Source organism: Pseudorca crassidens, chromosome 12, assembly GCF_039906515.1.
Source record: "Pseudorca crassidens isolate mPseCra1 chromosome 12, mPseCra1.hap1, whole genome shotgun sequence".
In the NCBI taxonomy this organism is placed as follows: Eukaryota; Metazoa; Chordata; class Mammalia; order Artiodactyla; family Delphinidae; genus Pseudorca; species Pseudorca crassidens.
The window spans coordinates 86,807,765-86,831,328 of NC_090307.1; the positions used below are offsets into that span (position 1 = coordinate 86,807,765).

The 23,564-nt window shown below is 47.9% G+C and overlaps 1 protein-coding gene across 1 annotated transcript; it reads left to right on the plus strand.

Annotated features, from left to right (window-relative positions):
* The first annotated feature begins 1,681 nt into the window (after window positions 1-1,681).
* On the plus strand, window positions 1,682-23,297 carry BRI3BP (BRI3 binding protein). The gene is made up of 3 exons (XM_067701193.1): window positions 1,682-2,042; window positions 12,791-12,893; window positions 18,302-23,297. Exons 1-3 carry the CDS (start codon window positions 1,842-1,844, stop codon window positions 18,721-18,723), a joined length of 726 nt encoding a protein of 241 aa, XP_067557294.1. The 5' UTR covers window positions 1,682-1,841; the 3' UTR covers window positions 18,724-23,297.
* The last annotated feature ends 267 nt before the right edge of the window (window positions 23,298-23,564 follow it).

Consider the following 23,564-nt stretch of genomic DNA (forward strand, 5'->3'; position numbering starts at 1 on the left):
GTAAATAAAAAGTGTGTTCATCTTCAAATTATTAGGTAGGTAATAGAACATTCTCTTATATTTTCTTCTAAAATATTATATACCAAAGTATTATCTCCAGAAGTTATAAAGAACACTTTATAAAGCAAAAGGAGAAAAGGCAAATACACAACAGCATGGATCTCATTAATATAATGTTGAACAAAAGAAGCCAATCACAAAAGATCATACTTTATGATCCAATTTACATAAAGTTCAAAAACAGGCAAAATGAATCCCCTAAATTTTGGAGGGGGCATAGTGAATGGGAGAGGGCAAAGGGAGACGTTTTGCAAAGCTGGTAATGTTCCTTTTTTCAACCTGGGTGCTGGTCACCTTGTGTGTCATTTAAATTCATGGAGAGGCACCTTATGATTTGTGTATTTTTCTGTTGGTATGCTATACTTCAATATAAAAAAAAGTTTCCTTTAAAAAAAAGAAGTATAAGGCCAGTGAATATACAAAAACCTCACCAGGAATCTAGAAAAATGTAAGTTCAAAAAGAGGCAATTTTTCACTCTTTGGGTTGACAAAAGTTAAGTTTTATTTTCCTGGTGGTCTCAAAAAATGTCTGGTTGGACATGGTTTGATTTAGGATGCAAACAAGGCTCCTCACTGTTGTGGCCTCTCCCGTTGCGGAGCACAGGCTCCGGACGCACAGGCCCAGCGGCCATGGCTCACGGGCCCAGCTGCTCCGCGGCATGTGGGGTCTTCCCGGACTGGGGCACGAACCCGTTTCGCCTGCAACGGCAGGTGGACTCTCAACCACTGCACCACCAGGGAAGCCCCCCTGCTTTTATTTTTTATGTCATTTACTTATTGAGGAAACTGGGTCGTTAATCCTGTTGAATGCTCCACATTCTGGCTTTAGCTGATTGCTTCTGCTGCTTCTAATTTTTTTCCTCCATCCCCCATATTTCCTGTAAACTGTTGGTTAGATGTGGAGGCCACATCAAGTTTGGGTTCAAAGTGTTTGGCAAGAATCCATCATAGGTGGCGCTGGTACTTCTGCCACTAAGACTGGCGGGTCCAGGTCCAGACCACCTGGCCCCTCCTTTTTTAAGTTCCCCACCGACCTGCCACCCTTTGGTTTTAGTGTCTTGATAATTGTGGCCTGGACCCGTCATTTCATTAAGGAGTGCAAACGGATTTTCTAATCTCTTTCACTCCCTCCTCATTTACTAGCGGGACTTTCCTAAAAAGAACTTTCGGTCCTCGACTATTTTGTGACTCTGAAATAGAGTTCTTTGAAGAAGGGCAGGAGGGATGCTTAATGCTTTTCTTTTAAACATTTCAGAATGAATGAATAAGCTCGTGCCCATGCCATCGGCAACGGTGGCCAATTTTGGGGTGTCATTATAAATTCAGCGATATATAAAATGTTTACAGTTCATATTTTCCAATCAATTGCACTCGTCCTTGTTGGGGCTGTTTCCACTTTTACAAGCTTGGGTTGCTTTTTATAGAAAAGTTAAAAATAAAAATTATTTTTTAAAAAAGAAAAGGTTAAAGCCCCACCAGGTCAGGGAAGACTTCCGGGCGGTGGGGGCGTGGAGATCATCAACCTCACAGCCTCCTCTCGCGCTCCGGCCAGGTCGCCGGCGGGTCCCGCGTCCGGGGGCGGGGCACGGCGTGGGCGGGGCCTTCGAGGCTGTGCGCGCGGGGCGGGGCAGGTGGCGCGGCGGCGGTGGCGGCGGCGGCAGCGCGGGCAGAGGTGCGGTGCTTGGCCACCGAGCGCGCCAACGCGGTCCCCGCCGGAGCCGCGGCGTCCCACTGTGCGGCTCTTACCCTTCTCCCGGACCCCGCATCCCACCGGCCCCAGGATGGGCGCGCGCTCTTCGGGCGGACCCCGGGCCCAGGCTGGGTTCCTGCTGCTGCTGCTGTTCGGGCTGCTGGCCCCGGGCGTGCAAGGGGCACGGGGCCGCGGCGGCACCGAGAAGAACAGCTACCGCCGCACGGTCAACACCTTCTCGCAGAGCGTCAGCAGCCTGTTCGGCGAGGACAACGTGCGCGCCGCTCAGAAGGTGGGCGCCGCGCCCGCGCCCGCGGTCACCTTGCCGCAGCCGCCGCGCACCCGGGGCCCGCCTGGGCCGTGCGCGGCCTCCGGGGCTGCAGGCCGGCCGGGGCGCGGGAAGAGGGGGGCCCGGGTCTGGGGCGGGGGAGCCCGGTCTGAGCCCCGGAGCCTTCCGCCTGCCGCCCAGGCCCTGCCCAGCCAGCGTCGGGTCTGGGGGCCGGTTCCGGCGCAGGGCCTCGGTGCGCCCTCTGTGCCACGCGGTACTTCTCCTTGGACCTTGCCCCCGGGGGTGCGCGGCCCGGGCCTCCTCCGGGCGGCGCTGACGCCGGCCGCGCCTCTCATTCATTCATTCAACACGTTTGAATGAGCGCCTACTGTGAGCCAGGCATCGTGGCGGCTGCCCGGTGCGGGGGGGAGGGGCGGGGGGCGCCCTGCCAGCCAGCGCCCGCGCCCTGTCCCCACGCTGCTGCGCTCTCCCCAGCAACCCCGAATTTCCCGTAGCCTTGCACCCGACCCATTTCCCCTGAGCACCTGAGGCCCTCCTTCTTCTGCTTTGAAGATATTTAGGCTTTTTACTTTTTTAATTATTTTTTAAAAATGGGAGTAATGCAGTCTGCTCTGTTGCTTTGGCAACCTGGCACCGTAACAACCCTTTTAAGCACCTACTGTGTGCTGGGCCTTTCACTTGGAACGTTTTGTTTACTTTGGAGCTGTTGAGGAGCCTCAGACCCCTGGGGATGGTGTTGAGCGCTCCGGAGAAGCGCAGGGAGTTCTTTCTCCCTTCTTTGCCCTCGGTAGCCATTCGGGGTAAAAGTCCCCCGAGAAAGGGGAAGTGAATAGGGGGACAGTTACCTGTGGTCAGGCGGTTCATTGAGTGCAGCCCTTACTGCTCTGCACCAGTTCCTTTGCTCTGCACCAGTCCTGGGGTTTGGGAGCGGAGATAAGTTTGGGTTTAAGTTCCAGCTTTTACTGGATAGCTTTGGGCAAGTGGCTTCACTTTTTTGAGCCTCCGTTTCTTTATTCCTTAAATGGGGCTAATGATAATATCCTCTTGGTTATGAGTTTGTAATTATGAATCGTTGGTACCTTCTTGGCCCAGAGTAATGGCAGAATCAGTGTGAGCTACTGTTGTTAGTTAATATCCTGGCCAAGGAGCAAATCAACATTGCAAAGCCCCGCTGAAAGGGCTTTCAGGGTTTAAAAAACGTTTTCTGGTGCTTGAGGTGGAGGGGAAAGAAAAGAACATTAAAGCCCAAATCAGATTGGCTGGATATTCTAATTGGATGAGGTGAAATACAAGTTAATTTGTTGGAAAAACTAACTTCTGACTACCATCTCCTATGGGTGTTCTGAGCCTCCGTAGAAGTTGTGGGTTCTGGCGGGATCTCTTTGTAGGTGGCCACGGAGGGAGAAAACAAAAACACCTGAGTGCAGAAAGGTGGCCATCCAGTCTGCCTGAGTGTGAAGGGTGAATCTGCACTTCCCTCCTGCCATGTGCCTGAGCCATTTGAAGGCAGAAATCATTCCTTTTACAGCAAAAAGAAGTGTGACTTTTTTTGAGGAGGGTAAGCACAAGTAACCCATGTCTTGGCCGACGGTCCTATCTGAGAATATAAGGTCCGCGGACGTGAAATACAAAATAGATACTTAAGAGTTTAATATGCGTTGGTGCCAATAAGACAGCTGTATTCTGGCAAAGAATCTGAGAATCTCGAGGTCAGAACTGAAGTTTTTGGTAAATGAAGTTTTGTGCCTTCAGTAGAGATGACAATAATACTAATTTATTTGTTTAGGATGCACCTTTTTTCCTTTTTTTTTGGCTGAGAGGCATGCAGGATCTTAGTTCCCTGACCAGGGATTGTACCTGAGCCCCCTACAGTGGAAGCGCAGAGTCTTAACCACTGGACTGCCAGGGAAGTCCCCAAATGCGCCTTTTTAAAAACGATCTAATTGGTTTTATTCAGCAATTCATGAACTGGGCAGCATCCCTTCTAGCAAATAGGTGGTCCAATGTTCTAAGTCCTTTTATAGGTAGAGTAACTCACTTAATCCTTAGAACAGGCCTGTGAGGTAGGTACTATTAATGTTTCCATTTTACACATAGGGAAACTGAGGCACAGAGTGGGGAAGTGACCGGCTTCAGGTCAGACTGGGTGGAAGAGCCAGGATTTGAACCAGGCACAGTGGGTCTGGGGACCACACTGGTACCCTCACTGGTCTCCCAGCATCATGACCCTTCCTGATTCCCCTAATCATTGTGGCATCTAGAATGAGGCTGCCCCGATACTTCCTGCCTAGTGTAGCCTAGACCGGCCAGTCTTGGGGGAGATTGTTTTGTTAATCTTAATTAAAAGAAACTGGATCTGCTAGGGACTGTAGTTTTCAGCGAGCCAGACCTGCTTAGTGGGTTGTGAAGTTTGAGGGCGTTTAATGAAACACTCCATGTTCTATCTAGGACTTGTCTAAAGTTAACCCCTGACCTTCTTCTGGTGGAGCATGGGCCTTGCTCTCCAACAGACATGGTTCATCCCAGCTCTGCGTCTCACTAGCTCTGTGACCTTGGGCCGGTTGCTTGACCTCTGTGTGTCTCATTTGTGCAAAGGAGGTAAATTGGAGGGTTGAATGTGATTAGTCAGGTTGTACAACGCCAGGCACTTAATAAGCACTTAGTAAATGGTAGAAGATATTTATATCTTCTGGTGTAATTTAGTGTAAGGAAGCACCTGATGTAATTTAGTGTAAGGAAGCACCGTCGTTCAACCTACACTTGATGGCTAGTGTTTCACTAGTTTCCTGTCTTTTGCCACGTGAATCCTGGCTGCAGTCCAGGTCCTCCTGTATAAATTTTTTGGAGCGCGCTTAGACAAGTTCATCTGTAAATTGTCAGAAACGTCATTGCTGAGCCAAAGGATCTGTGCGTTTTAAAATCTGTAATTGAAAAATAATTGGTGCACTTTTCTGTGTAAGTTATACAACATAATGAATTGTCTCACACCAAACACGCCCATGTGACCAGCATGTAGACCTAGAAAAGTATGGTCGAAATCCCCCTGCCCCAAGACAACCCCTCTCCTGACTCTGACAGCGTAAATTAGTTTTGATTGCCGTGTCCTTTATGCACAGTTCCAGTTCATGTACTTTTTTAGTACTGAGAGATGTTACTGAATTGCTTTCCAGTTATACTCCCATCATACGTGTGAGGGCTGGTTCCCAAACCCTCTCCAACGAAGTGTCAGTAAACTTTTTGGTTTTATTATTTTACTGTGAGATATCTGGTCTTTTCACTTATCCAGAATCCATTGGCGTCTTCTTTTCTGGGAACTGCTTTTTGTTTTCCTTTGCCATTATTGAACTGTTGGTCTTTTTTTTTTTTTTTTTTTTAAGAGGCTTACATTCTTTTGCTTTGTAAGCAAATATTTTGAGCAGAGTAACTTTGACAGTTTCCAGTCTTTTTTTTTTTCCCACCAACATTCTAACAGCTTTATTGAGAGGTAGTCGACATAGACTACACATATTTAAAGTGGGACAAAAGTGCACACGTTGGTAAATTTTGCCATATGGATATACCCCTGAAAACATCACCGCAATCAAAATAATATTTCGTTTTTATTTTGAAAAGCTGAAAGAATTGAATAAGGAACAACTAGAAACTCCACCTGGGTTCACCATTTCCCCCCCCCCCCCCAAACTGTTTCTCTTTCACTAACAGGCACACACATACACACACTTTTTTTGAAAGTAAATTGCAGACATCATGACACTTTCTCCTACAAAACCATAATACTGTGGCCCCTCCACCCCAAAACTTAAATTTAGTACAATAATATTTTGTAATATACAGCCCATATTTGCATTTCCTTTATAGCTTTTTAAAAAAAAGCCAGCACCCAATCAACGCTTGTCTCTTTAGTTCCCTTTAGTCTGTCAAAGTCCCTCCACCCATCTGGGGGTAAGGGAGGCTTTTACGACATTGCCATTTATGTCTTTTTTTTTAAATAGCTTTAGGGAGCTGTAATTCAGATACTATACAATTCATTCCCTGAAAGTTCAGTGATTTTTATTATAGTCACGGGGCTGTGCACCCATCACCACAGTCAAGTTTAGAACATTTTCACCCCTCTCCAAAGAAGCCCTACACTCATTAGCGGTCACCCCACCTCCCCCAGCCCCTGACAACCCATCTTCTTCTTTGTCTTTATGGGTTTGCCTGTTCTGCGCGTTTCCTACAAATGGAATCATACAGTGTGGTCTTTTGCATCTGGCTTCTTTCTCACTCAGCATCATGTTTTGAAGGTTCATCCCTTTTGTAACCTGTGTCAGTATTTCATACCTTCTTATGGCTTTTTATTTATCCATTTATCAGTTGATGGTCATTTGGGTTGTTCCCACTTTTTGGATTCTATGAATAGTGCTGCTTTGAACATTCATGTGCAAGTTTTGGGTTTTTTTTTTTTGTTTCCGGTATGCGGGCCTCTCACCGCTGAGGCCTCTCCCGTTGCGGGCTGTGGCCTCTCCCGTTGCAGAGCACAGGCTCCGGACGCGCAGGCCCAGCGGCCATGGCTCACGGGCCCAGCCGCTCCGCGGCATGAGGGATCTTCCCGGACCGGGGCACGAACCCGCGTCCCCTGCATCGGCAGGCGGACTCTCAACCACTAGCGCCACCAGGGAAGCCCCAGTTGTCTGTTTTATAGATAGTATCAATAGTGTGTATGTGTCAATCCCCGTTCCTCCCACACCACCCCTTTCCCCCTTGGTATCCATACATTTGTTCTCTACATCTATGTTTCTGTTTCTGCTTGACAGGAAGCGTGGCGTCTCAACCACTGGACCTTCAGGGAAGCCCCAGTTTTTGTCTTTCTCTGTCTGACATTTCACTAAGCGTAGTACACTCCAGGTCCATCCAAGCTGGTGCAAATGGCAAAATTTCATTCTTTTTTGTGGCCAAGTAGTATTCCGGGGTATGTGTGTGCGTGAACCACATCTGTCTCCATTCATCTGTTGACAGTTGTCTGTCTCTTTTAGTGTAGACACTTTAGTGGGGCTGACATGGTATCTCCGTGGGGTTGGGACAGGCCAGTTGACTTTTGAATTTTCCCACGATGCATCTTACCTGATTGCATCCCCAGGGTTAGATTGAGGAATTACAATTCCAGCAGGAATTCTATGCGAGGGTCTTGTGTCCTTGCTGGGGCAGCACATCAAGGCACAGGGTGTCGGCTTGTCCCATGACTTTGATCTTCAGTTGAGGCCTTCCGTCCTGGAGGTGCCTTTTCCCCTTTGTAATTCATTCGTGCAGGTGGTCTGCACGTGTGTTCCAGCACCTTCAGTTCACGTAACCTGCGTCTCTCATTGTGTTTCTCAGATGCTTGGGCAACCTCTGAACTGCAGAAACTCGCCCCTTCTCTGCCTTGTTCGTGAAGATACATGTGCCCTTACAGCCTGATTTCCTGGGAGCCAGTTTGCACGTGCCTGGGGATGATAGGGGCGAGGAGAACTTAGGATGCGGGACGTCCTCCAGATTTAGGAGGAGGGTGATGAAACCCTGAGCTGGAGTAATTGTGTTTTCTCCCATAGCCATGGCCACGGCCGCAGGCCTCCTGAGTTGGTTCACCTGAATCTCCCTCGTTTTAACTTTTCATCCTGAAAATTGTCCAACAGACACAAACGGGGAAAGAAATGTATAATGAACCCCAGTACCCATCACTCAGTTTTGCCATTTTTGTTACATTGCTCTCCCCATCAAAAAAGTTTTTGAAGCCTGGCATAGTATTTTAAAGCTAATCCAAGTCATAATGGTTTACTTTTGAATACTTCGGTCTGCGTCTTTAACAGGTGAACATTTTGCAAAGATCGTAGCCATAGTACCGTCGTCACAGCTCATGACAATTCTTTTTTTTTTAATTTATTTTTTTAAAAAGTTATTTATTTATTTATTTATTGGCTGCATTGGGTCTTTGTTGCTGTGCGTGGGTTTTTCTCTAGTTGCGGCGAGCAGGGGCTACTCTTCGTTGTGGTGCGTGGGCTTCTCACTGCAGTGGCTTCTCTTGTTGTGGAGCAGGGGCTCTAGGCGCGCAGGCTTCAGTAGTTGTGGCACGCGGGCTTCAGTAGCTGAGTCTCGCGGGCTCTAGAGCACAGGCTCAGTAGCTGTGGCACACGGGCTTAGTTGCTCCGTGGCAGGTGGGATCTTCCCGGATCGGGGCTCGAACCCGTGTCCCCTGCTTTGGCAGGCGGATTCTTAACCACTGCGCCACCAGGGAAGCCCCGACAATTCTTTAATAACCAACCCAAGTCCATTTTCCGATTTCCCTGATCGACTCAAAACGTCTTTATGCGTAACTGCTTTGTTTGAATTGGAATCCAGAGTCTACACTTGCATTTCACTGGTCTGTCTTTTCCGCCTCTCTCTTCATTTTTGTTTATTTATTTTCTCTGGCCTCGCTGCGCACATGTGGGGTCTTAGTCCCCTAGTTCCCCAACCAGGGATTGAGCCCGGGCCTCTTCAGTGCAAGTGCAGAACCCTAACCACTAGGCCACCACGGAACTCCCAAGTTTTGTTTTGTTTTGTTTTAATTTTATTAAATTTTTTATTTATTATTAAAATTTTTATTGAGGTATACTTGATGTACGGTATTATACAAATTGTACAATATTATATAAATTTCAGGGGTACAACATAGTGATTCACAAGTCTTACAGGTTATACTCCATTGAGAGTTATTATAAGATGTTGGCCATATTTTATAGGTTGTAGAAAACATACAACCTGTGCCGTAGGTTCAGCTTTTCACCTGATTTCTGTGAACTGCTTCAGGCTCTGGGCTCCGCCGATCCCCCGTCTTAGTCGGCAGGGCTGCCGTGAGGAAGGACCACAGCCTGGGCAGCTCACACAGAAATGTATCATCTGGAAGTTCTGGAGGCTGGAAAGCTGAGATCGAGGCGCTGGCAGGGTTGGTTTCTCCTGAGGCCTCTCTCCTTGGCTGGCAGATGGCCGGCTTCTCCCTGTGTCCTCACGTGGTCTTTCCTCTGTGTCTATGTCCCCATCTCTTCTTGTAGGGCCACCAGTCCTGTTGGATCAGGGTCCCTCATACTGATCCCATTTCACCCTTGCTGAGATTTGGAGGAACACGGTGCAGCCCGCAACACTCCCTGAGGGCTCCTGTGTCTTCACACAGACGAGGGAGCCAAGGAGTCACATTGCCCAAGGGGAAGCCACAGTGAGTGGTGCTACCCCCCGGGGCAGAGAGCAAGTGTGGTTCCCACCGCTCAGTCCAAAAGGCCCACAATGGGTCTGTCCCTGCAACACCCTCTCCTGCCCTGGCCGGTCCCCAGGGTGGGCCTGACTTTCCTCTGAGCCAGGCCAGACCCTGGTTGGGCCTGTGGGTTTCTGAGCACCTGCTTGAAGACGTTTGTTAGGTGGGAAGGGGATGGCTCCGTTTGGAGAGAGGGCCGGACCTCCATCCTTGCTGGGAGCGCTGGGTTGCCACCCAGCAAATCCTCGGGTCTGACACAAGCAACCCAAGTAGCTCCCATGTCCTGAGGCCTTTACAGGTTCTTCTGGCTGTCTTATCTTAGTTCCATTTTACAGCTGAGAAAGTGGAGGCACAGACAGGGTCAGCAACAGCAGCAACTGTTGTCTCTTCCCCCCCAAATAAGTACTTCCTCACACCCTTTCTAGGAGAGCTGGTGCCCTTGAAAAGCCCGGTAGCTTTTGGCGTGGAGCTCTTTCCTCTTTCCTCCACTTGAACAAAATGTACAAGTTGCTACTTATTGGCAAACGTGTACAAATCACGCGTACTTTAAAGAATTACGACAGGAGCAGCAGCGCGGTAGAGCCCTGAAAGGGAATGCTCTTTGGCAAGAAAGAGGAATTAAGTACCAATACATGCTGCAACACGGGTGAACCTTGACAATGTTATTTTGAGTGCAAGGAGCCAGGCACAAAAGGTCACGGATTGCCTGATTCCACTGGTATGGAAAGTCCAGGAAAGGCAAATCCGTGGAGATGGAAAGGAGATTAGTGGTTGCCTAGGTTGGGGGTGGGAGGCGATGGGGAGTGACTGCTGACAGGGACAAGACTCCTTTTGGGGCGATGAAAATGTTCTAACGTTAGATTATGGGGAAGGAAGTTTATGGTATGTAAATGATATGTCAGTAAATCTCTAACCAAAAAAGAATTATAACTAAACCAACACCAGTGTGCCTTCTCTCCAGGTGATGATACATTCTCTGAAATCCCCTCACCCACTGCCAAAGAGAGGGACAGTGACCCTCTCTTCTCTCAGACACACATACTTCCTCCTTTTTTTTTTTTTTTACATCAACCCTTCCATTATTTTTTTTTCCTCTTCCAGTTTAAAAAAACCTCTTTTTAGATAGGAGTACAGTTGATTTACGATGTTATGTTAGTACCCTTCCAGTTTTTAAAGAGCAGCTTATTGAGGTATAATTCACATACCATACCGTTCACCCATTTAAAGTATGTCGTTCATATATCATTTCCGTATATTCACAGGGTTGTGTAACCATCACCACAGTCAACAGTAGAACATTTTCATCACCTTGAAGAGAAATCCTTTAGCTCTCAACCTCTGTCCCTAACCCCAGCCACTGCTAATTTACTTTCTGTCTCTATGGCTTTGCCTACTGTGGACATTTCCTATATTTGTGGACATTTCCTATTCATGGAATCACAATTTATGGTCCTTTGTATCTGGCTTCTTGTCCTTAGTGTAAGGTTTTCAAGTTTCATCCTTGTCGAAGCATGTGTCAGTACTTCATTCGTTCTTGTGGCTGAATAATATCCCATGGTGTGGATATGTCAGGTTTATCCATGTGGTCTTTAAATATACAAATCCCTTTGGTGCTTGCAGCTAGGAAATTTAAGGCTAAAAGGATGATGTCCTTGCAGAAGAGTCTTGGGGCCAAAGCTTCTGTTAGAAGATCAGGGACTTCCCTGGTGGTCCAGTGGGTAAGACTCCGCTCTCCCACTGGAGGGGGCCTGGGTTCAACCCCTGGTCAGGGAACTAGGTCCCCCATGCATGTTGCAACTAAGAGTCCTCATGCCTCAACTAAGACCCAGCGCAGCCTAAGTAAATAATAAATTTTTAAAAAAATCGGATGTCAGTAGACGTTTTGAACCTCTGTTGGGTGCGTCAAAGCATTTCACACAAATCTCATTTAACGCGCACAACAACCAGCTGAGATGGGTACTATTAATAACTCCACTTGTCAGGTGGAGCCCTGGTATATAACACATATATATTCTACCCATGGCCACCCAGCAAATAAGGGGCAGACCTGGGACTTGAACCCAGACAGTTAAGCTCCCAGCCCCGCATGCTGTCAGCCAAGCGACAGCAGTAGCACAGAGGTCAATGGCATCCTTTGCTCTCCTGGCCACTGATTCAACACTACTCCTCTTTCCCCCTGTCCTGGAGGATGGCTCCAACCAGGACATCCAATTTTAAATGCTGTAACCAATTCACTTCGAGGCATTTAACCTCTACACGTGAGCCTTGCAACACTCTGGTCCCCCTGGGAAGCTGGGAATAACCTAGGTGCCCATCCATAGGGGATTGGATAAGCAGCTGCAGGTATGCCATCTTTGCAAAGAATGAGGCCTCTCTGTCCTGCCTGAAGTTGAATAATCGAGGCTGAGTGTTCCATGAGAAACACGGCAGAACTGTACACATATGCTGCCGTCTATGGGGGAAATATTTCTGCCATTTCTCACCCGGTGCATCTAAGAGAGGATCCGCAAGCGAGTGGTAACAGCGCTGCCACTGGAAGGGGGTTTGGGTTGCGGGGAGTGAGACTTTATACCATGTGTATAGAATATCACTTTTTAAAAAATTTGGCCGCACTGCACGGCACGCAGGATCTTAGTTCCCTGACCAGGGATTGAACCCGGGCCCTCAGCAGTGAAAGCGCGGACCCCTAACCACTGGACTGCCAGGGAAGTCCGAGAATATCACTTACTATTATTATTTTTTTAATATCACTTATTTTTAAAAAATACAACAAAATGGGACTTCCCTGGTGGTGATTAAGTGATTAAGAATCCGTCTTGCAATGCAGGGGACTCCGGTTCGATCCCACAGGCCGTGGGGGCAACTAAGCCCGGGCACCACAGCGAAAGATCCCACGTGTCGCAACTAAGACCCAACGCAGCCAAAAAGATAAATATTTTTTTTAAATACAGTGAAATGAAGCTGCACCTCATATTCATCCTCGGAGAGCTTCAGTAGCCCTGGGTCCTTAAAGCTGGGATGGACGTGGCCTCTCTCCACTGTTTGCACACGCTAGGGAGATGCTGATGGGACTTGAGTGTGAGAACCACAGTTCTCGCCCTTCAGAGTTGCTCCCATGCAGCAACGTCCCAGCCTCCGGGGGAAATAGGTTGGTTGCAGCACCTCCCACTGTTTAAAAATGAGAAATCAGGCAGAGACTTTGACAAAACAGTTGGCCTAGAAGGGCTCCAGGAGGAATCGGAGGTGGAGTGAGCAGCTTTGCAGAGAGCTCCCGGCTCCCCCGATGCATCCCTTCCCCCGTAGGAGGGAGATTTGTCTAGATTCGCTTGGTTCTTGGCACCTGGACACTTAGTCCCGAGCTCCGTCAGTCCCCTGGGCTACTCGGCCAGTCCTGGTGTGGGCTTCGTCATCGGCCGGCTGTGTTTTCTCGTCCAAGTGTAAGCTTGGCCGGACTAGGCAGGAGGGAGCTTTGGCCGGGTCGGTAATGATCTCTCTCTTGTTTCTGCAGTTCCTGACGAGGCTGACCGAGAGGTTCGTGCTGGGAGTGGACATGTTTGTGGAAACCCTGTGGAAAGTTTGGGCAGAGCTCTTGGACGTCCTTGGACTTGACGGTAGGTGTGGGGGGCATTCATTTGAAGGCACTGTTTCATTCTGGTGCTGGTCAAATTATGGGAGTAGTACCCACGGCGGGTGGCACAAGAGAAGACTAGGGGGGCAGTGAGGATACGAGAGGACCTTTGTTATTGTCATTGTTGCGTGTGTAAATAGCTGAGATTCCCAGATGCTATTTAGGATAAGGTGCAGGTGGGCAGTGCCAACTTGTGTGCCCCCAGGCAAACCTCGGGGACTGGAGGTGGAGTCTCTAGGTTGTTGGGGTCCGTAACCAACTACTCCAGTTACTTAGACAGAAAGGGATTTAGTTCAGGGAATGCGGCGCTCACACAATCATCAAAAGGGCTGAAGGAGCGATGTGTGACGCCCCAGGGGGTTGCTGCCCTGGTCTAGGAATTGGACGGCAGCTGCTGGAACCCTTTGAATTCAAGCTCACGGCCCTGGTCCAGTCTGCTGCCTCTCTCCAGGAAGCCTGCAGCAGTCTGTGTCGGGGTCCCCTAGACCATCCCCAGGTTCTGTGCATCTCCAGGAGGACTCCCGGGACCCAGCATGTGGTCGTACTCACAGCTGTGGTGTATTACAGTGAAGGACACAAAGCACAGTCAGCAAAGGGAAAAGGCTCACGGGGTAAAGTCTGGGGGAACCAGGCACAGGCCCCCAGAGCCCTCTCCCAGGGGGGTCACACAGGATACCCTTTATTCCCCGAATGAGGTGTCATCTACCAGGGACGCCCAATAGGGGCTCAGCCTCCAGGGTGTTTATTGGCAGCTGGTCATGTAGGCGCTCTCTGCCTGCACCTTCCAAATTCCCGACTCCCCGAAGGAAAGCAGGTGTCAGCGTGAACCGCACTGATTGTAAAAACCTCCAAGCCAGGGAGCCCCTGTTCTTGGTGAGAGGAGGGAGCCCTCACTGCAATGTGTACGCAATTCACTCAGCTCTCCAGGACGCTGACCAGGAGCCCCCAAGTTGAACTCAATTCTAACCCTATCTCCTTGGAGGTAGCATCTCATCCCACGGGTCACGGGCTCAGTCCCACAATCGGCCCCACTTCAGACACCAGTCACAGATCCGTGCTCTGACAGACTAGTGTAGATCAGAGGTTCCCACGACCCCTCCGCACCATGGGTTCAATTAATTTGCTAGAGCCGCTTGCGGAACTCAGGCAAGTTTACTCACTCACTAGATTACTGGTTTATTATGAAAGGATATAACTCAGGAACAGCCAGGTGAAGGAGATGCCTGGGGCAGGGTTGGTGGGCAGGGACTCGGAGCTTCCAGTTCTGAGTTCTCTTGTCTCCTTGGCTACTGGTGATGGATTCAACCTTCAGCCCCTCCTGGAGGTTAGAGGGCCCAAGCCTCTAATCATCTGGTTGGTTCCCCTGGCAACCAGCCTACCTCCTGAGAGGCTTTCCAGAATCAGCTGATTAACAAGCACAGGTGTGGGTAAAAGGGGCTGTGAATTATCAAGACACTTTTATTGCACTCGTCACTTAGGGAATTCCAAGGGTCTTAGGAGTCTGTGCCAGAAATGGGGATGGACACCAAATACATGTTTCTTATTATGCATCACAACCTCACACTCCAGAAATCCTAGTTCCCAGATGCCAGCCAAGGGCCCACCTTGCCAGCAGGTGTTTCTAAAGAGTGGCCTCAGGCCTGCTGGGTGAACTCTTCCCTGCACAGCTCCTAACTAGGGTCCCTTCTCAGCAAATCAGCCAGAGCAATTTTTTTTATTACTGCTTTTATAGTAGTGATTTAAAAAAAAAAACAAAGAAGGCAGGTCAGGTCACTGTCCTTAAAGCTGCCCAGCGACTCCTTGCTGCACTTGGAATCAACCAGATTCACACCAAGGACACTGCAAGCAGCAAGGACATCCTGTTCTTGGACACGCTGGGGTCTTTGGTACCTTCTAGTCCCTCCAGGTGTTCCCTGCTGGGGGTGATCCTCCCAGCCCTTTGCCTGATCCCATCTTTCCCATGCTTGGGTCTCTGGTACGTGACACCTCCTTCAAGAGGCCCCTCCTGACTACCCTGTGTGAGGAACCTGGTCCTCAGTTCTCACCCTCAGCTGTAACATCTCCTTTCCGTGTGCGTGTGTTACGCATCTCCCTTCTGAGATCCCATGAGTGGGGTCTTGCCCACCTCCTCCAGGCTGCAACCTCGGACCTGGCTCTACCTTGGCACAAAGGGGCCCATCGTTAATAAGAATTGGAGGCCTGGGCTTCCCTGGTGGTGCAGTGGTTAAGAATCTGCCTGCCAATGCAGGGGACACGGGTTCGAGCCCTGGTCCGGGAGGATACCACATGCCGCGGAGCAGCTAAGCCCGTGCGCCACAACTACTGAGCCTGCGCTCTAGAGCCCATGAGCCACAACTACTGAGCCTGCGTGCCACAACTACTGAAGCCCGCACGCCTAGAGTCCATGCTCTGCAACAAGAGAAGCCACCGCAATGAGAAGCCCGCGCACCGCAACAGAGAGTAGCCCCTGCTCGCCGCAACTAGAGAAGGCCCAGGCGCAGCAACAAAGACACAATGCAGCCAAAAATTAATTAATTAATTAATTAATTTTAAAAAAAGATATATGAACGGCCAGCAGGTACAAGAAAATGTATCAATACTACATTACTAGTGGTTCAACATTACTAGTCATTAGTGAAATGCAAATCAAAACCACAATGAGGGCTTCCCTGGTGGCGCAGTGGTTGAGAGTCCGCCTGCCGATGCAGGGGACACGGGTTCGTGCCCTGGTCTGGGAAGATCCCATGTGCCGCAGAGCGGCTGGGCCCGTGAGCCATGGCTACTGAGCCTGCGCGTCCGGAGCCTGTGCTCCGCAACGGGAGAGGCCGCAGTAGTGAGAGGCCTGCGTACTGCAAAAAAAAAAAAAAAAACAAAAAACCACAATGAGATATTAATTACCTCATGGCTATTATCAAAAAGATAAGAGAGAACAAATGTTGGTGAGGGTGTGGGGAAATTGGAACCCTTGTACACTGTTGGTGGGAATGTAAATTGGTACAGCCACTACGGAAAACAGTATGGAGGTTCCTCAAAAAACTAAAAATAGGGAATTCCCTGGCAGTCCAGTGGTTAGGACTTCACGCTTTCACTGCCAAGGGCATGGGTTCAGTCCCTGGTCTGGGAACTAATATCCCAGAAGCCATGCAGTGTGGCCAAAAAAAAAAAAAAAAATTAAAAATAGAGCTACCATATGATCCAGCAATTCCACTCCTGTGAATATATCTGAAGGAAACAAAAACACCCTGTCACAGAGATAACTACACACCCATGTTCATTGCAGCACTATTTACAATAGCCAAGATGTGGGAACAACCTAAGTGTTCATTGACAGGTGAATGGATAAAGAAATTTTGGTGTGGGCTTCCCTGGTGGCACAGTGGTTAAGAATCTGTCTGCCGGTTGAGGGGACACAGGTTCGATCCCTGGTCCGGGAAGATCCCACATGCTGCGGAGCAACTAAGCCTGTGCGCCACAACTACTGAGCCTGTGCTCTAGAACCTGCGAGCCACAACTACTGAAGCCCGTGCGCCCAGAGCCCGTGCTCCACAACAAGAGAAGCCACTGCAATGAGAAGCCCGTGCACCACAACGAAGAGGAGCCCCCTCTCGCCGCAACTAGAGAAAGCCCGTGCGCAGCAAAGAAGACCCAACGCAGCCAAAAATAAATAAAATTAGAAAAAAAACAAAACGAATTTTTGGTGTGTGTATATATACAATGGAGTATTATTCAACCATAAAACGAAGGAAATCCTGCCGTTTGAAACAACGTGGATGGACCTGGAGGACATTAAGCTAAGTGAAATAAGTCAGAGAAAGGCAAATACTGTAGGATCTCACTTATATGTGGAATTTAAAAAAAACAAAACCTCATAAAATGAGAGATCAGATTTGTGGTTGCCAGAGACAGCAAGTGGGAGGCAGGGGAATTGGGGGAAGATGGTCAAAAGGTACAAATTTGCAGTTATAGGGTAGGTAAGTCCTGGGGATGTCATGTACAACATGATGTGTAGTATAGTTGTACCGTTATAGTTGAAAGTTATGTACCGTATAGTTGAAAGTTATCAGGAGAGTTAGTAGATCCTAAATGTTCTCAGGAAAAGGAAGAAACTTTTTTTTTTTTTGTATCTATATGAGGTGATGGATACTAACTAAACTTGTGGTCATCTCGCAATATGTGTAAGTCAAGTCATGCTGTACACTTTGAACTTATATAGTGCTGTATGTCAGTTATATCTCAGTAAAACTAGGAAAGAAAGCTGCATGCTGAAGTAGGATGTGTGCCTCTTTCAAATGGTTTGGTAAAAAAAAAAAGATGTGTGACTAGAGATGGAGCAAAATGTTAACCATTGTTAAGCCTAGGTGGTTTTGATAGGAGTATTTAGTTTACTATCCTTTGAAATTTTCTATTTGAAAATTTTCTTAAGTCAGGCACACAGAAGATGCAAGTCTTCCATTTCACTCCATTCTTTTTTTTTTTTTTTTTTTTGGCGGTACGCGGGCCTCTCACTGCTGTGGCCTCTCCCGTTGCGGAGCACAGGCTCCGGACGCGCAGGCCCAGCGGCCACGGCCCACGGGCCCAGCCGCTCCGTGGCATGTGGGATCTTCCCGGACGAGGGCACGAACCCATGTCCCCCGCATCGGCAGGCGGACTCCCAACCACTGCGCCACCAGGGAAGCCCTCACTCCATTCTTAAGATGGAACTTCATGTGTGGGTACCAGTTACAATTAGGTTTGACTGTGAGTAACAGAGACCCCAAATAACAGCAGCTTAAACAAGATGGAAGCTTATTTCTCTTATGTGAAAGTTCACAGGTAGGTGGTTAGGCAGGTAGGTGGCTTTGTAGCACATTCTCCTCGGGTCCGAGGCCCCTCCCATCTTATTGCTCCCCAATAGGTGACCTCCCTTCCCTCATGACACAAGACAGCTGTTTCTATTCCAGCCATCACATCCACATTCCAGCAGGCAGAAGAAGAAGAGGTAAAGGGCATATTCCCACTACTTCTAGGAAGCCACCCCAAAACGTTTCTGCTTACCTCTCCTTGACCAAAGCTGAGTTATGTAGCTGCAAGGGAGGCTGGGAAATGCCCTTATCCTAGGCAGCCGTGTGCCCAGCCTAATGCTGGGCATTTGTTACTATGGAAGACAGGAAGAAAGGAAATTGAAAGCCAGTTTTCAGGCTCCGCCCCACCTGAAAGGTGTTTCAAACCCACGATATGACCGCGTTGCCCTGTCTTTTCCCAGGACTTGGTATAAAGGCTAATGAGGCAACCAACTTTAATTCCCTGGGTGTAGCAGAGGCGCAGCCAGTGAGCTGAGCTGCCCACCCCCAGCTTGCAGAGAACCCCCTGACCCCGTGTAACCGGCCGCTGTCCCTCTGTTCTGTCCTGCAGTCTCGAACCTGTCCCAGTACTTCAATCCAAGCTCGGTGGCCAACAGCCCCACACGTGCCCTCCTGCTGGTGGGCGTCGTCCTCCTGGCCTACTGGTTCTTGTCTCTGACCCTGGGCTTCACCTTCAGCGTCCTGCACGTGGTGTTCGGCCGCTTCTTCTGGGTGGTGCGGGTCATCCTGTTCTCCATGTCGTGCGTGTACATCTTGCATAAGTACGAGGGTGAGCCCGAGAACGCCGTGCTGCCGCTGTGCTTCGTGGTGGCCGTCTACTTCATGACCGGGCCCATGGGCTTCTACTGGCGCAGCAGCCCCAGTGGCCCCAGCGTGGAGGAGAAGCTGGAACAGCTGGAGAACCAGGTCAGACTGCTCAACATCCGTCTCAACCGAGTGCTGGAGAGTCTTGACCGCTCCAACGGCAAGTGACAACCAGCCAGCCGGCCGGGTCCCCTCCTCCCAGTGCCCTCTCTCCGGAAGCAAAAAAGAAGAAGAAAAAAAAGAACGCCAAACCCCAAACAATCTTAATAAACATGTCTGAGCAGGAGAGTGGCGCTTTGCGAGGGTGTTTCCAGCCACGTGTCAACTCTTAGGACATCTTCCGAGAAGAATGGGACAAGATCGTTGGTGTAGAACTACCCACCAAGTGTCATTAGTGGAAAAAAATCTTTTTTAAACAAAGGATATAACCATATTAGCTGTACAGGAAGAGAAGTTTATCTGTGCATAGAGCATAAAGTTAATTTTTTCAAGCGTTTAAATACACCTTTTGTAAGGTTTTTTAACACAGGCAGATGGAGTTAAGTTTTAATAAACTTAAAACTTTACACGGAGGGGAAGAAATTGCTAATTCGACCTTTTGGAAGAGTTTCAAGGCAAGCATTTGTTTTTGCAGCGTAGGGATTGGTGGGTGAGGTCTATGTGCATTCTTTTCAGGTTCCAAAGCTGTGACCTTCGTTTCACGTTGTTTTTCGTTGATGTCAATTTCATGAATGTTGTCACTTCTGAATGTGGGCCATTGGGTTTCAAGGATGAAACTAAACATCTTTTGGATCCTAGTGACCCCAGCCAAGCCCCCTTCAATCCTATTTCTAAATGAAGACATCACTATTTGTAGAAAACCTAAGATTTTTTTCCCCCTTCTGTACTTTGATGTATCTTAACCTCAACATTTTGTAAAGGGAAATTCAAGGACCGGGCAAAGAAATGTCTTTGGGGTTTGATGCCGGGAGCCGCCTGGGTAAACTCATTCAGGAATCTATTTGATGTCCTAATTTCGCCATTTGCCAGCTAGGTTGATACAGGAAAGATACACTCTCTGGGCTTTTTTGATTATCTGTTTCATCTCGGTTTTGGGTGACTCAGGACCTTAGAAGGAAAACCAATAGCAGCTAATAACATTTTCGAGTCTGTTGCTGCTTATAACGCATTCTCAGGAACAGTAAGCAGGAATAAGCCAGACTTGGAGAAGATCTGAATTATTTTTCCTGAAATTTTTACGGTACATGTGTTAGGTGCTTTTTGCCTGGAGTCTGGGGTGACCTCATTTTTAGCTGGTCCCTCAGGGCAGAGAGAGGTATGTGCAGGGCAGACAGCTGTGGGGTCCTGGACAAAGGGGGCTTTGCAAGGCTTGGATCAGGGGCTAGTGGAGATGCCCCTTTCTGGCTACCAACAAGCACAGGAGAGCAAGGAAAGGATGCTGCCGGGGGTTGTGACTGTCTTTCCCTGCCTACCTGCGTCGTGCCCTGGCAGCCCCCTCACAGGAGCCCCTCTACGCAGGTTTGCAGAGACCCCTGTCAGATCAGGTAGGACCAAGACCTTTTGGTCCAGGTATCATTTGGGGGAAAACTCAGCTGCCTGCCAACTCCTCCTGTGCCGCCCTTCTGTGACGTTTTACTTGGGGTTACAAGTACCTGGAAAACGGAAGCAAATGTTTTCTGAGGATGTTTATGAAACTTCTGTTATTAAGGTGCACGATAACGGGACCCAAACTCCTGCATTCAGTTCGCTTCCTGAAACGCATGTTCTCTAGAATTTGCTTGGGCAAATCTTTACCCATGGGCATTTGACCCCCGTGTTTTTTGCATTGGAACCGTTCCAGTTTTGTCAGTTAGATATTTACGGACAAATCTATTTTAGCGCAGGGTGTGAAGAACTCCAGGGAGGTCATCTTTGCCCTCCTTCCTTTTGTGCATTTAGCTTCTGTGTATCTGGCATATTTAGGTATTTGCTCCTGTTAGCCAGAAGGGAAATTGACATTCTCTGCGCAAAACTTTTAAGTCTTAAATTACGGGTCTGGGTCTAACATCCACTCTGTTCTCTCACCCACCCTCACACATGGAAACCTGCTGGGCACTGTGCTGTACCGAGATCCAGGCAGGAAAACCATTTTAACTTCTAGTAGATCGAGGGAGGCTCACGTGTCTAGGTGCTGGTGGACTCAGGCCACAGCATCAACTGGAGATTGCCGTCGAGAATATGCACCTTGTTTTCCAGATTGGCTAAGTGTAGGCTGTGAAGCCAGTTTTATAGCTCAGTACACTCAAAGGGATGGAATGATGTCTTTATTTTTAACAAAAGTTAAATAGTTAATCAGTTCACTAGAGGTATCACTTCAGGGTAGAACAGTCCTTGAAATTCTGATAGAAATCATGGATGTTCGATCTGAATAACGCCTGCTTTTTAATGCGTAAATTTGACTTTTGCTTGGGTGTGTTCTTAACCCCAAATAATTTGGGTTTTTAATTTTTTTTGCTTTCTCCATTCCATGGAAGCTTGTAGGGTAAGCTTCCTTCCTCATCTCTTCCTTTTTTCTCTCTTTTGTACATGGAGAAATGTATTTTTGTACCATATCTCATACCTTGAAGAGAAACCTTTTGTATACCTTCAGGGCTGTAGTATATATTAGTGTAACACATCCTTCAACGTGGTATGTAAACATCCTGACGAAAACTACTGTGGATCTCTGTTTTAGTTAAGACTCAGTTTTTTAGATACCTTCAAGCCATCAATGTTAATTGCCCAGTGCTTCAGTATCACAGTAAATACCGAGAACAGAAAATAGTCCAGAAGAGAAAAAGGACCAGCTACCTCCAGATTGCTGGATTTCTGTGGGTGTTTGGGGATAATATTTGGAGCAATCTCTTCCTTGACATCCTAGCAAAGATGCTTTCCTGGCACATCAGCCTTCTGTAAATATATTTTCCAGTACCAATCCGCGTTACCTGCCTTCCGGGTTTTTTGGTTTGCTCGTTTTTGTTTTTGTACCCCACATCATTTCTGGTAACAAAGTGCAGCAACAGAATTTCCTGAAAGCTAGCCTTGTGACTTATGCCAGGGGTCTTAACTTATGAAGGTGACCGAGTGACAGCACCGAGAGAGGTTAGTGCCGTTGAAAGAAGGCTTTTAATACCCACAGGTTCCTGGAGACAACAAGCATACCATGCCACGTGGGACCACAGGAAGCCTGATACGCGCAGGGTCAGGAAGCAGACGGAGGGGAACTGGGTCTGTGCTCTTCTGACTGTGGTGGGAAGTAGCTAGCTGGGGACATCACCTGTTGGAACTAAGGGTGAACATGTAGGATGGGGTCAGTGCTTGGGAGGGTTATAATAGGACTTTTGCACACCCACGAGGGCTGGCTTGCAGGAAAGATGCAAATCACTTTGGTCGTTAGTCTGGCCCTGTGATTCAGCAGCCTTCTGGTTAGGAATAACATGTCAGATGTCCAGTGCAGAATCTGAAACATGGCGAAGACACCTTCTCACTAGTGGGAATCCCACTTTACTTCATCTCCGTGCTTCCGGCTGCTTCTTAAGATGCTTTTGAGGAATGATACCTGCCTTACAACGTGACACCTGAGCACTTCTCCCTGATGGGTTTTGAATTGGCTGATGTAATCCGAAAACCAGCTCTCCCATCCAGCCAGCTCACTTTAAAAGGAATGCCTGGGACTTCCCTGGCGGTCCAGTGGTTAGGACTCGGTGCTCTCACTGCCGTGGCCCGGGTTCCATCCCTGGTTGGGGAACTAAGATCCTGCGAGCTGCTCGGCGCGGCCAAAGAAAATTAAAAATAAAAGGAATTCTTTAAGGTCCTAAAGGTGTCAACCTGCTCCCCCAGCTTTTTAAAATAAGACATCATCATTTTAGTTTATGGCCATTTGAGTCGTTGAACCTTCCCTCCTCACTTGTGAATAAGAGAAGTATATATTTTCGCAGGAGCTAATACAGTACCCTTAAAATTAGTATTGGATGACCAGCAATATGATATATAGTATCGGGGATGAACAGACCTTGTCCAGCGTACTCGATTCTGTGCTCTGCTCTTCATTGATTCCTTGATAGGTAGGAGGTACCCCAGGACCAGTTTTTCCCTGGTGGTGGCGTAAAAAGCCGATCGTCCTTTGCACCGTCTACTGAAGATCTGCGGCAGCTAATGTTATTATGAACCATATGTTCTAATGTCCTTTTGCATACTTAAAGGTTTTATTGTAGTGTCAGTTTAATATCCGCATGCGTGTTAAATCTTTGAATACTGTAATTAACTTGATTTCTTGTGGTGGTGATTAGCTCTCACTTAAAATCCAGCGAAGCAATTATTTCCCTCTTAACTGGAAATCACATTTGTGAGGTATGGTACCCATCATCCACAGCGTATTCATGAGTCAAATTTGTATTTTGTGTATCTGGTTATAAATTTTACGTAGCATTTAATTTGATACTATAAATCCACTTGATTTGAATATAGTGGTGTGTGTGTGTGCGTATGTGGCGTGTGCGCACTTTAGTTTCATGAGCCTTGGGAAACTGATTCTACAAATATCATAAATAGACATAAATGTATAAGGCTTATTCTTTTGGCAGAGCGATCCGTACATCCCTCTTATTTATTAAATCACTGGCTTTGGTGTTATGTAGAGATATTTGTAGACTGATTTCAGAACAGAATTAAAATATTGTGAAAATTACAGCTTAATAAATGTTTATGGTAATTTTGTTGTACAGGCTTCCTAAATGTATTTCATTACTTCCAACCAAGCACTTGTGGAGTTTTCCCAATCTTGACCTGTAATGCTGATTCCATGATTCTGTTCCCCAGTCCAAGGAGAGTCATACAATCTTGAATTTAATTGTTTGATTGGAGGTAGTGTTGCCACATAAAATACAGGACACCCAGTTAAATCTGAGTTTCAGATAAACAACAAATGCTTGTTTAATGTAAGTATGTCCTGTGCAATATTTGGGACATGCTTACACCAAAGGAAAAACAAA